Raw genomic sequence first — 13705 nt, 5'->3', positions numbered from 1 at the left:
TTCTTAGAAATGCACAACCTGCCAAGACTGAATCAGGAAGAAATAGAAAATATGAACAGACCAATCACAAGCACTGAAATTGAAACTGCAATTAAAAATCTTCCAACAAACAAAGGCCCAGGACCAGATGGCTTCACAGGCAAATTCTATCAAAAATTTACAGAAGAGCTAACACCTATCCTTCTCAAACTCTTCCAAAATATAGCAGAGGGAGGAACACTCCCAAACTCATTCTACGAGGCCACCATCACCTTGATACCAAAACCAGACAAGGATGTCACAAAGAAAGAAAACTACAGGCCAATATCACTGATGAACATAGATGCAAAAATCCTCAACAAAATACTAGCAAACAGAATCCAACAGCACATTAAAAGGCTCATACACCATGATCAAGTGGGGTTTATTCCAGTAATGCAAGGATTCTTTAATATATGCAAATCAATCAATGTGATAAACCATATTAACAAATTGAAGGAGAAAAACCATATGATCATCTCAATAGATGCAGAGAAAGCTTTTGACAATATTTAACACCCATTTATGATAAAAATCCTGCAGAAAGTAGGCACAGAGGGAACTTTCCTAAACATAATAAAGGCCATATATGACAAACCCACAGCTAACATCGTCCTCAATGGTGAAAAACTGAAAGCATTTCCACTAAGATCAGGAACAAGACAAGGTTGCCCACTCTCACCACTCTTATTCAACATAGTTTTGGAAGTTTTAGCCACAGCAATCAGAGAACAAAAGGAAATAAAAGGAATCCAAATCGGAAAAGAAGAAGTAAAGCTGTCACTGTTTGCAGATGACGTGATACTATACATAGAGAATCCTAAAGATGCTACTAGAAAACTACTAATCAGTGCATTTGGTAAAGTAGCAGGATACAAAATTAATGCACAGAAATCTCTGGCATTCCTATACACTAATGATGAAAAATCTGAAAGTGAAATCAAGAAAACACTCCCATTTACCACTGCAACAAAATGAATAAAATATCTAGGAATAAACCTACCTAAGGAGACAAAAGACCTGTATGCAGAAAATTATAAGACACTGATGAAAGAAATTAAAGATGATACAAATAGATGGAGAGATATACCATGTTCTTGGATTGGAAGAATCAACATTGTGAAAATGACTGTACTACCCAAAGCAATCCACAGATTCAATGCAATCCCTATGAAACTACCACTGGTATTTTTCACAGAACTAGAACAAAAAATTTCACACATGTATGGAAACACAAAAGACCCCGAACAGCCAAAGCAATCTTGAGAACGAAAAACGGAGCTGGAGGAATCAGGCTCCCTGACTTCAGACTATACTACAAAGCTACAGTAATCAACACAGTATGGTACTGGCACAAAAACAGAAATATAGATAAATGGAACAGGATAGAAAGTCCAGAGATAAACCCACGCACATATGGTCACCTTATCTTTGATAAAGGAGGCAGGAATGTACAGTGGAGAAAGGACAGCCTCTTCAATAAGTGGTGCTGGGCAGGGAGATCAGCTCGGTGCTTTGTGACTGCCTGGAGGGGTGTGATAGGGAGGGTGGGAGGGAGGGAGTCGCAAGAAGGAAGAGATATGGGAACATATGTATATGTATAACTGATTCACTTTGTTATAAAGCAGAAACTAACACACCATTATAAAGCAATTATACCCCAATAAAGATGTTAAAAAAAAAAAAAGTGGTGCTGGGAAAACTGGACAGGTACTTGTAAAAGTATGAGATTAGATCACTCCCTAACACCATACACAAAAATAAACTCAAAATGGATTAAAGACCTAAATGTAAGGCCAGACACTATCAAACTCTTAGAGGAAAACCTAGGCAGAGCACTCTATGACATAAATCACAGCAAGATCTTTTTTGACCCACCTCCTAGAGAAATGGAAATAAAAACAAAAACAAACAAATGGGACCTAATGAAACTTCAAAGCTTTTGCACAGCAAAGGAAACCATAAACAAGATGAAAAGACAACCCTCAGAATGGGAGAAAATATTTTCAAATGAAGCAACTGACAAAGGATTAATCTCCAAAATTTATAAGCAGCTCATGCAGCTCAATAACAAAAAAACAAACAACCCAATCCAAAAATGGGCAGAAGACCTAAACAGACATTTCTCCAAAGAAGATATACAGACTGCCAACAAACATATGAAAGAATGCTCAACATCACTAATCATTAGAGAAATGCAAATCAAAACTACAATGAGATATCATCTCACACCAGTCAGAATGGCCATCATCAAAAAATCTACAAACAATAAATGCTGGAGAGGGTGTGGAGAAAAGGGAACCCTCTTGCACTGTTGGTGGGAATGTAAATTGATACAGCCACTGTGGAGAACAGTATGGAGGTTCCTTAAAAAACTACAAATAGAACTACCATATGACACAGCAATCTCACTACTGGGCATATATACCCTGAGAAAACCATAATTCAAAAAGACTCATGTACCCAAATGTTTATTGCAGAGATGGAAACAACCTAAGTGTCCATCATCGGATGAATGGATAAAGAAGATGTGCACATATATACAATGGAATATTACTCAGCCATAAAAAGAAATCAAATTGAGCTATTTGTAATGAGGTGGATAGATCTAGAGTCTGTCATACAGAGTGAAGTAAGTCAGAAAGAGAAAGACAATTACCGTATGCTAACGCATATATATGGAATTTAAGAAAAAATAAATGTCATGAAGAACCTAGGGGTAAGACAGGAATAAAGACACAGACCTACTACAGAATGGACTTGAGGATATGGGGAGGGGGAAGGGTAAGCTGTGACAAAGCGAGAGAGAGGCATGGACATATATACACTACCAAACGTAAAGTAGATAGCTAGTGGGAAGCAGCCACATAGCACAGGGAGATCAGTTAGGTGCTTTGTGACCACCTAGAGGGGTGGGATAGGGAGGGTGGGAGGGAGGGAGACGGAAGAGATATGGGAACATATATATATGTAGAACTTATTCAGTTTGTTATAAAGCAGAAACTAACACACCATGGTAAAGCAATTATACTCCAATTAAGATATAAAAAAAAAAGTAATACGCTTTTTTCAAAGTGGAAAATATTAAAGTTACCTGTAAAAACGGTATTACTGCACACTTGACTCATCTTCTCTTTCAAGATGAGCTTCTGTTCTTTCAGTAGCCACATTGTGGATTAAATGTAAAGATGAACTTCTATAGATGTAGCAGCCACATTTTGGGTTGAATATTGGGGAATATAAACTAGAAATATCAGTACTAATTTGTTTTATAATGAATTAGAATAATTTTAAAACTTAAAATTCTATTTAATTTCATACAAACCTTTTCAAATTCATATGGCGAACTCCAAATAAACCTCTGAGAACTTATTTTTCGAATTGTAAATATAAAAGAATTGGGAAGACAGCACAAGAAGAGACCATACACTATGAGAGCAGTGACATGCTACAGTGTATAGTGAACAGACCAGGATTCTGATCTTGACTAAGTCATGATCATGGGATATTTCTTTGGATAGGCTCAATTTTTTTTCTTGAAAAATAAAGGGGCTTGAGCTGCTTTAAAACTGTAGGATTTAATAAGTTAGTGATTTAGAATATAATGGTTCAGAACAGATTTAAGTCTGTTAGAACACTTTAATATGAAAAAGGGATCATTGGGACTCATGTATAGGAGAACTCATGAAAACAGCACTTGGACATTATCTTCATTTAAGTAGACTTCAAAAATTACTTCAGTTTTTGCTAAGAAAGAAAATTAATTGTTCCCCAAGTAACTGCTAATTCAAAAATTTGAGACATAAAAAGGGCCCTGGAGGTATTATCTTTCCTATATTAATAAATATCATATGACAAATATCTAGTATAATATCTAGAACTTAGGAGGTGTCCATTAAATAGAGCTACTGGGATGGGATGAATTGGGAGATTGGGATTGACATATATACACTACTATGTATAAAACAGATAACTAATGAGAACTGCTGTATAGCACAGGGAACTCTACTTAATGCTCTCTGATGACCTAAATGGGAAGGAAATCCAGAAAAGAGGGGATACTTATATACGTATGGCTGATTCACTTCACTGTGCAGCAGAAGCTAGCACAGCACTGTAAAGCAACTACACCCCAATTAAGAAAAAATAGAGCTATTATACTGTTTGTTTTGGCACAGCACTAATTAAGTCACCATACTTTTGAATCTTTATTCTTTCATCTCCAGTATTATTTCCCCCTCACAGTTTCATGTAATCATTCCTTCTATATGAAAATTAGTAATAAAATGGGGCATGGGCAGGGTTGTAGACTATAGAATCCAGCTAGAAATCTACTTTCAGACTGAAATAGACTCATAATGAAATAGAATGATCTTTAGAGAAGTTTAATCGTGTAATTTCAAGATCTACCAAACAATGCTAACATCTGGACCATATTTTATTCATATCATGAAAAATTTGTTTAATACTTTAACAAAGATACATATTTTAGGACTATTTTTATATAAACTTAGAATAAAAAGCTTTACATATTTCTGAAATTTTATAAAATATAAATAATGAACAAATAAAAAATTGATAAGCAATCTTATTTTCTAAATGATTTACAGAAATTGCTAACTAACTACAGGAAAGTTATTGATTTTGGAAATGTTGGCCATTAAGATTTTACTAACAAAAATTATTCATAAGGTATGAACAGGCAAAACAAATCACTATATGTGTATTACATGCATAGGGATGCTGCAGTTGCATTATACTATGCTATATTTTTACTGTTAAATTCACAAGACTAAAGTTATGTCTTTTTAGGCTGCTATTCTTATGCACGAACAATGAAGTCATTGTCAGTATCGTTTACCTGAGTTAGCTGTTGGTCAGGAAACAAACAATGAAGCCAGGCTTTGGGTAGATGGGTTCGGGAACCCTACTGTCCACTCTATTTACTTTCACTTGAGTCTGCTCTTTGAGGAAGGTAGACTTCCAGGCACTGCATATTATATTTGCGTGATGGGTACCATGATGGCCCCCATGACCTAGTGCCTGGACAGAATTTAACATGAGCCACCTTTTTTCCAGGTTACCATGTAGATAGAACAGGGTCAGAGCCAGATTATCTAGTTTCAAATCACACAACAGATTTGTTTTTGAATCCTTACAGCCTTCAGTAAATCTTCTTAAGAGGTAATACAGGATATTGTTGAAGAGGACAAACAGTGGAGTTGGACAAGCTCAGTATAAATCACGGCTCTGACATTTGCTAGCTGTGTAACCAATAGATACTCTACATACTCTTTAACTCTTAGTGTCCTCATCTGTGAAACAGGGAAATAACAGTAAGTAGCTAACTGAGGTTACTGAGTGGATTAAATAAGAAAAAAATATTTATAAATGGTTGCTACAGTGTGCTAGGAAAATTGTAATTGTTAAGTATATTTTTAAAAAATTGTTACTGTCTCAGCTATTTCAGCTGTACTGTCAGGCAGCAAAAAACAGTTGATTTTCCACGGTCGGGTCAGATTGTTAAAGTGAGAATGACATCCTGTACACCCCCTGGCCCCATCCTCTCTGATATGACACAAGCAGCAGTTACTTTCAAAGTGTAAGTGAAACTTAGGGACAAAACTTCAGAGCCAATACATTCTGTCAGCCTTCCACATAAGGTCGTTCTTTCACCAGTGATGATCTTGGAGGTTCGAGGCTTAATTCTTATGCCTTCCCTTATTAGGTCACAGCATAACTCCTAAGCTAAAGCAATAAATGTCTGTAGATTGAGGAAGAACAAGGTGATAATTTTATGAGGTTCAGGATCCTTTAGAGCAAGTATGGGATTGGATGATAGGGAACGTAGTGAGGTCAGAACGCTCAAGGAGTCCTAGCACATTTGATACTATTAAGCTTTAAGTATTGATAGAAAAAGAGAGAGGTCTTTAGGAGATTTTATGAATTTTTTCCCAATGTTTCATTGACATTTTATGTGTTTTTCAGTAGCATATTTTATGCTAAGTCTTATTACGAAACTAGACACTAATGTAGGGAGATAAACTGGTTTTTTTTTAAACTGAAAAAGCTTTACAATCTAAAATGGCATAGTCTCCATCTGAATGAAGAAAAAATTGAGAAGTAAGCTTGCCTTCTATATACCTTGGGATATATGTTGGAATTAAAAAACTACCAGTTATAATAAAGTAAGTCAGTCACAGGGATGTAATGTATAGCACAGGGAATACAGTCACAAATACTCTAACTTTTTATGGTAGGTAATGTATAAAAATACTGAATCACTATGTTGTACACCTGAACCTATTATAATATTGTTAAGTCAATTATACTTCAAAAAAAATACTGAAAGATTCCAACTGAAAACATTTAAAATTATATATAAAATAGGAGATATAAAAGTGGTTTCTGGAGATGAAAAATAATTATTTATAACTGTATAGCTAACATAAGTTTGAAAAGTTGAATAAAGTTAATGTTTCCCCAAAAATATAACTACAGAAAGTGGCATGACAAAAAAACTTGCTGGTAACATTCTTGCTTTCTTTTTTATGTTACCAAAGAACTATCCTTCCAATAATGTTCTCAGTCCTAAGAAATTTATTAAAGTCTTTCAAATAATCACACTCAGATATTCCATGTTTCATATTCTATTCATTACCCAGAAAAAAAAGGAAAGTGAGTCAAAACATTTAACAAAGCAAACATAACCCCAGGATCGAAAATCAAATAGATAAATTATTTGAAAAATTTAATTATGTACAAAGTAACTTTCATGCAAGGTAAAATTCCTAGGTAATTAAATTCTACAAGTTCTTTGATAAATTATACGTAGAAAAGTCCCTTCTAACTTTTTACATTACATGACAGTAAAAGAACCTCTAAAGTACTATTAAGATAGTATATACTAAAAAGGAAATTGGTTGAAAAAGAAGTATGCAGTAGTGCTCGTAGATAATGAAAGTGATTTAAATGTTACCAAATGATTCACTAAAGTACCACAAATACAAACAGATAAATAGTTGATACTCCATAAATGAAGAGTCCTTTGCCCAAGAATAAACCGCGTTATTCAGAAAATGACCAGAGGTGCTAAAAGTCTGCCAATGTTAATATGACTAAACAGGGTTCAATTTACAACATGCAAACAATATGGATGCTACTTCTAAGAATTTTAGAAATTTACCACATATTAAACTTTATCAGTTGAAAAAATGTAAATCTATTCCAGCTGCCTAGAAATTCATCTAATTTAAGACAATTCAATGAATTGTGGGAGTTTCGGGGGAAATAAGTAATATGTTAACAGTGTAATAAATTTTTGGATTTACATCAAAGATTAAACGTATTCTCTTTTAGTAAAATGGTGTTTCTCAGGCTTGTAAAAATCTTCAGACAGGGCTTCCCTGGTGGCGCAGTGGTTGGGAGTCCGCCTGCCGATACAGGGGACACGGGTTCGTGCTCCGGTCCAGGAGGATCCCACATGCCGCAGAGCGGCTACGCCCGTGAGCCATGGCCGCTGAGCCTGTGCGTCCGGAGCCTGTGCTCCGCAACGGGAGAGGCCACAGCAGTGAGAGGCCCGCGTACCACACACACACACAAAAAAAAATCCTCAGACAAAATTCAAATTTTTATGACTAAAAAACCCTAGTTTGATTATGTCCCTAAAGTTTAATTATATATTTTATCCCCCGGTTTGAAACTCTGAAAATCTTGGACTGAGTAATTAATTTCAAAGTAGCACTCATTTTTACTTGGGGGGAAGGAGTGGTAGAAAATTCCCATTTAACCCAAGGGTAGTACAGATTACGGACTACAAGTCAATATTTTAAAGAACCACTTCCTTGAAATCTGGAGTCTGGATAATGTGAGGATAGAAGACAGGTAGGAAAAAATACAAGTAAAACTATAAAGAAAAAAATTTCAAAACTTTGGAGTGTAAAACTGTACTACATATGGCATAAATTGAACCCTGCTTTATTTTAAAATAAAGCAAAAATAAAAATTAATAGAACAATTCTTACTGTTAAGTCAGAGGAAGAACTGCAACCCCAGTTTAACTGATTTTTAATAATTATTGCCCCAATGAGTTTAGAAGAAACACAGCCCAGGAGATGATTGTTTAGCATAGGAATAACAAATTAATATATACAAAATGCAATGCATTAGATAATTTTCTGGTATTGAGTTAGCATTGCAAATAGCAAGGATTAGAAACAAAATAGAAATGTCTATTTCCTACCTATATCACTGGCTACCATCTTGGAAAACTTTCTGCTTTTGATCTTCACTGAAAATAATATTTTGATACAAAATGTCAAAATCTATTCAAAGTAAACTACATGAATTAAATGTAATTAAAAGAAAATACTGTAAAATAAAGATACTATACCCTTTTCTATAAAATTATTCACTTTTTGTTGATCATCTGAATTGTGTGGTGATGAAGAACCTACACAAATGAAGACAATGGAAGGAACAGGCACATAGTCAGTCACAAACGCTGAGTTGTCACAGGGAAAAGTACAAACAAAGTAATCTGGTAACCCTTAAAACAAGTTCCCATACTACTGGCCAGAAGAAAATATCATGTATATAGTTAATAATAATTCTTATAATATTACAGTAAGAACAGCAATCAGTAGTGCATTATCTTTCGTCGACCAATCTCTAGTATGTATAAATATTAACCCTAATGTATAATAATTTTTCCAAACGTTACAACCATTTGGCAAAATCTTGGTATATATTATAAGTTAGAGAACAGATAAAGAAAAATATAAGAAGTTATCTGTTTCTGAAAAAAAACATAAAAATTCTTGATATTAGTTAACCGAATAAGGTTTATCTAGTAGCACTTAGAGTCCTGTATAAGTACTATACTGGTAAAGTTTATTTTAGAGTTAGCTTTCTAGATACAAACTTTAAAATCATATATAAATTCTACTAGTACCATAGAGGTCTTTAAAATACTGAGGATGATACTTATAATTTTAGATATGTTCAAATATTTACTTAAATTTAATGAGGTAAGAAATATTTTATTTCAACTGTGACTTTCAATACGTTTATCTAATATTTTTATAATTAAGATTTTAGTCCTTTTTCCTTAAAAAGATGTTCCTAATTTTCATTGTATTTCTTTAATTTCTAACACAAACTTTTTATTATAAAGGGAATCCTAAGTAGTATTCTAGTTGACTTTATTATTAGAGTCAAACTACCTATCTTTGTAACACATTTCAAATGATATCTTACCCATTAAAATTTTCACCATCTCTCCAGCTATAAATCACCTCCCCTTCTTTGAATTCCTATAAAAGTTCACCTATTACTTCTCTTATGTTAATCACTTAACGCCTTATATTTTAAGTTTACATACACCTGACCTTTCCCACTGAACTGAACTGAGAAGCTGGGACTCTATGTGATTGATATTTGCATCTCTTTTTGGACTCAGTGGAGTGCCCTTCATGTAGGAATCTCTAAGTAAACATTTGCTGAACGAATATAGCTTTTCTGCTAGAAGTGACTATCTAGAACATAACTGGAAGTAAATAAAATGGTTTTTCTATGCTGATTCCTTTTTTTATCACGGTGAAACTACTGAGCCTTCACAAATAAGGTCAAAATTTGACCTTCCCCCACAAAATCGTACTTTCTTTCTGTGGCCAGGTGGAAAACATCCTTGAAGTCTCTTCTCAGACCAAGTAAAGCCTGTCAACATTGGCAGGATCCGATTACTTCTAAAACAGTCTTATAAAAATTGTTCTTTTAAAACTATGTTATTTTTGCTAAATAGCATTTATAGATCCTCATAAATCCTATATCAAAAAATATGACATAAGTAACACTGAGCTCAGCAACATTTTCAGGAATAGAAATAGGGTACACTCCTTTTTCCCATAATATAATTCAGATTTAAAGAAGATAATGGTTATGAGAAGATGTTACATATACTTTAAAATATTATTCATCTCTGATACTACATAACCACATGGATGTACAAATATTTATTAACACTTGTTTTATTTGATATATTTCATATCAGACTAATAGCAAGATAGCATATCTGAACACGAATATAAAATTATAAAAATGCCCAGTATTTCTAACATAAAAATAGGCAACATAAGCTGTAAATTTGAATAAAAGCAGATATATTTTTCCCTGAACTGAAAATGCCTACTACCAGTTGTAATAACTTCTGTGACAGCTCATGAAGAAGTTCCAAAAATGTTTTTAGCATTTCCTACTTGAATATATTTTAAAATTTAGATTAAATAAACACACGAAAATACACACAGCTTTTGTTTTTTTCTAGGGTACACAGAAACTCCTGAGGGCACCATCTCATGGTATGTGGCCTTGGGTTTTCTTCAATTTGAAATGTATATATCCATATACACACATACATACATACATACACACACACATAAATTTTGGAAGCAGCACTAAAATATATCCCAACATTAGAGAAGTGCTCAGTGAAGCAATCTGAGTTCTTGGAAATAAAGATCAAATGAAGATGGCAGAAATAATTTTCTATGTTAATTCAGGATGGCAGAATTAATTTTCTATTTCAGAGAGATTGTTGGTTTATTTAAAGATAAATGGAAAGGGAAAACTATATTCATAACTTGGACTTTCTCAGGATGATTTTTGAATAGAGCTTTGATATCAGTTGGCTAAACTGTTCAGATCACAAATCTTGATTACGGGCTTTAAAAGCTTTTCAGAAAAGTTTCTCTTCAATTATACGTATTATTTCAAATGAACATATTGGTTTTGATAAAGGGCATATGGTTACTTTTCATTTTTATAATAGAGGTCCTCTTCTTAGTATGTATTAGGAATTCAGTTGAACTCCCAACTCACTTTTTATACATTTCTTCTCTCATAAACACAAACATTGTTTTCTAGCAACTATTTCCAGAGCTTTATTTTAGTTTCTATGGTAGTTCTTAGTACTTATGTATGACTGACATCCATCTCCCGGTATATGAAACATGTTTTAGGTACAACTGTTGTCTACCAAAGTGTGGTCTGTGTTTTGTAAAAGCAGTCTTTTCTGATATGCATGAATGAATATAACTCTTCAGATAACTCTTCGCTCTTTCAGAGCATTATCAAAGACTAAACTAAATAAACTAAGAGGTTATATCTAAAGATGAGAATTTGTGATTTATCAATGATTTCTGAGGTCACAATTTTTCCTTTGTATTTAAAATTCACCTAAAAGGATGCCTGGTGTCATACATATTTCTGCACGTTAAAACTATATTTTCTTTTCATGTGAACCAAAGAGCACAGTATATTTGAAAATGTTGAATGATGTCTGAGTTTCTCTGGTACAAGAGAGAATCTGGAGGGTTTTTACCAGTATGCATCTTTTATATTTATCTATTGAATAATTATACTGAAGTGTACTTACATATTTATCTACAATTACCTCTCGTTGGGTTATCCCAAATTGCTAGAAATATACACCTATTGAAAGTCTGACTTAGAGCGAAAAGGAGTATTAATTTATTTGGGCTGAATCTTGTTAAAACACATTTGATAGTCATTTAATATATTGAAAGACAATATATCACATGTCCAAGTTATCAAATGTGGCCTATAGTCTTAACATATTGACAAGTGCATTCATATGGCCTTTAGGGAAGGTGAGAACATCAGAACAGTACTGTATATGGTTGGAGGAAGAACAGTAATAATTAAGAGATATTATAATTCTAAATCATATTCAGAAATAACTCTAGTCCTGTGAGATGGGAAGTACGTATTGCTCCATATTACTTGTTCAATGTTATTCTACCAACGTTCAGGCTTAATATTAGGTGCTAATGATATGAGTGATTCCTGTATTCCATGTTTTATTGGTGTAATGAGTGTACTTAAATATGAAATTTGAATATTAAGAAAACCAGAAGGTGCATATATTTTAAGAAAAGAAATGATTAACTTGAGCAATATCAGGAAAATGCAATTTTAAAAAGAAAACCTCACAAAAGTTCTATTGGTCCTAGATCTAACAGAATGGTAAACTGAAATATGAGGGAGTAAAGTAAAATGCACCTCTCAATTTTCCCCATTCTTAAAATTATTTCTGATTTAGAACTACCTACGCAAGGATCAAAATCTGTCTAAGAACAGTGTTACTTTCTGTTAAGAACAATCTTTCCAGTAGAAAGCTGATGAAAATTCCCAGCCAGAATGATTTAATCTGTCAGTTAAAATTATGAAGTTAACCTTATTAAATTTTAGCAAAGTTTCAATCCACTAAAAAAAATAGTGAATTCAGGATCCTCTTAATTGTACGGGGACTCAAAAAGTAATGTTACTCTGAAATATTAATACATACATAGGTTACATAAGACTACTATACGGATAAGAAAGGACAAATGCTTTAATACAGCTATAAAATTATATCTCATATTACTTTGATCAAAATCAAATGTAACTAGTCTACAATTATTCTAACTGTCCACGGTCACCATTAGATAAGTGTTAAAAATCTTTCATAACATTTAGGTGAACATTATTCATGGATTAGAGCACTATTCTACCAGATGACTCCAGGCATGCTGACAGCAAAGACAAAAACTGTAGATGACGAAACCTTCGATCCAATGGTAAGAAGTAAAATACATTTTCCCAAAAAAGTGTAAATATTAGAAGCTAAGTAAACAGTTACACGACTCTTAACAGGTAGTAGCTGTAGATTTTTATCTAATGCATTTCTTTTCACTTAATGAGAATGCAAAGAATAGTTATGATTTTAAGAATAAATATGTGACACAGAAGTTCCCTGTAGGTGTGTTTTAAACGCTTATCTGTACAAATTTGACAAGCTGTATTTTTTGTAGAATTATTAATAAAATAAAAAGCAAATTACCAGAAGTTGGAGATTTGCAGCGATCTTCTGGAGCTACAGTCCCTTCACTAATATCGCACAGACCTGCTAAAAAACAAAAACAAAACCAAATCACACCACAAGTTTATGTAAGTGCAGTTTTACCTCCTATTTACAGTATGTATTTAATGACAGCCCATTAAAAAAAAAAAACCCAGCAGGTTAGCAGACTACGCTGGCATTGATACTATGCTCATTAGTTTTGAGATCAGAATATAGGAGTATTCTGATATTAAAACACCTCAAACTAACACAGCAGTCATCAGTTAAACAAATAAGAAACAATTTCCAAAAGAGATAATTTGCTATTTTTCAGGGACGTTAGATATAACACAGGATTTTGTTTAAAGTCGGCAATTTGAGGGCATATGACGTACATACTTCTTATTGGATTTCACTTGAAGGAGAATAAATACTTGGTAATAAATTTGGTGACTTTTACATCATAAGGACTCTCAACTCAAACCCCAAAGTGGTTTCCCCTAAGTATATCTCAAGTACCTCCGTTAAATATCACTGAATAATAATTAAGAAAATATTGTGTGCTTCCAAGTTTGCAATATTTAAAATACAAGCATACCTTGTTTTACTGCACTTTTCACTTTGCTTGTATTGCATTTTTTTACAAATTGAAGGCTGTGGCAACCCTGCACTGAGAAAGCCTACAGCACCATTGTTTTCAACAGCATTTACTCACTTCGCGTCTCTATGTCACATCTCAGTAATTCTGATAATAATAATAAAAAAGTCTGAAATATTACATTTGTT

General features: G+C 33.4%; 1 protein-coding gene across 1 annotated transcript in view; it reads right to left on the bottom strand.

Moving 5' to 3' along the window:
- Window positions 1-13705, bottom strand: part of STXBP5 (syntaxin binding protein 5) — a 166136-nt gene that overhangs the window by 42475 nt on the left and 109956 nt on the right. The window contains exons 19-21 of the mRNA XM_082669302.1: window positions 12920-12985; window positions 8411-8470; window positions 8261-8308 (exon numbers count right to left, since the gene is read on the bottom strand). Coding sequence (XP_082525428.1) covers window positions 8261-8308; window positions 8411-8470; window positions 12920-12985 — 174 coding nt within the window. The remainder of the gene's footprint in view (window positions 1-8260; window positions 8309-8410; window positions 8471-12919; window positions 12986-13705) is intronic.

This window comes from Grampus griseus, assembly GCF_964374135.1.
Source record: "Grampus griseus genome assembly, chromosome: 13".
Classification (NCBI taxonomy): Eukaryota; Metazoa; Chordata; class Mammalia; order Artiodactyla; family Delphinidae; genus Grampus; species Grampus griseus.
Note: the sequence above shows the minus strand (reverse complement) of the source record. Positions and strands in the feature narration are given on the sequence as shown.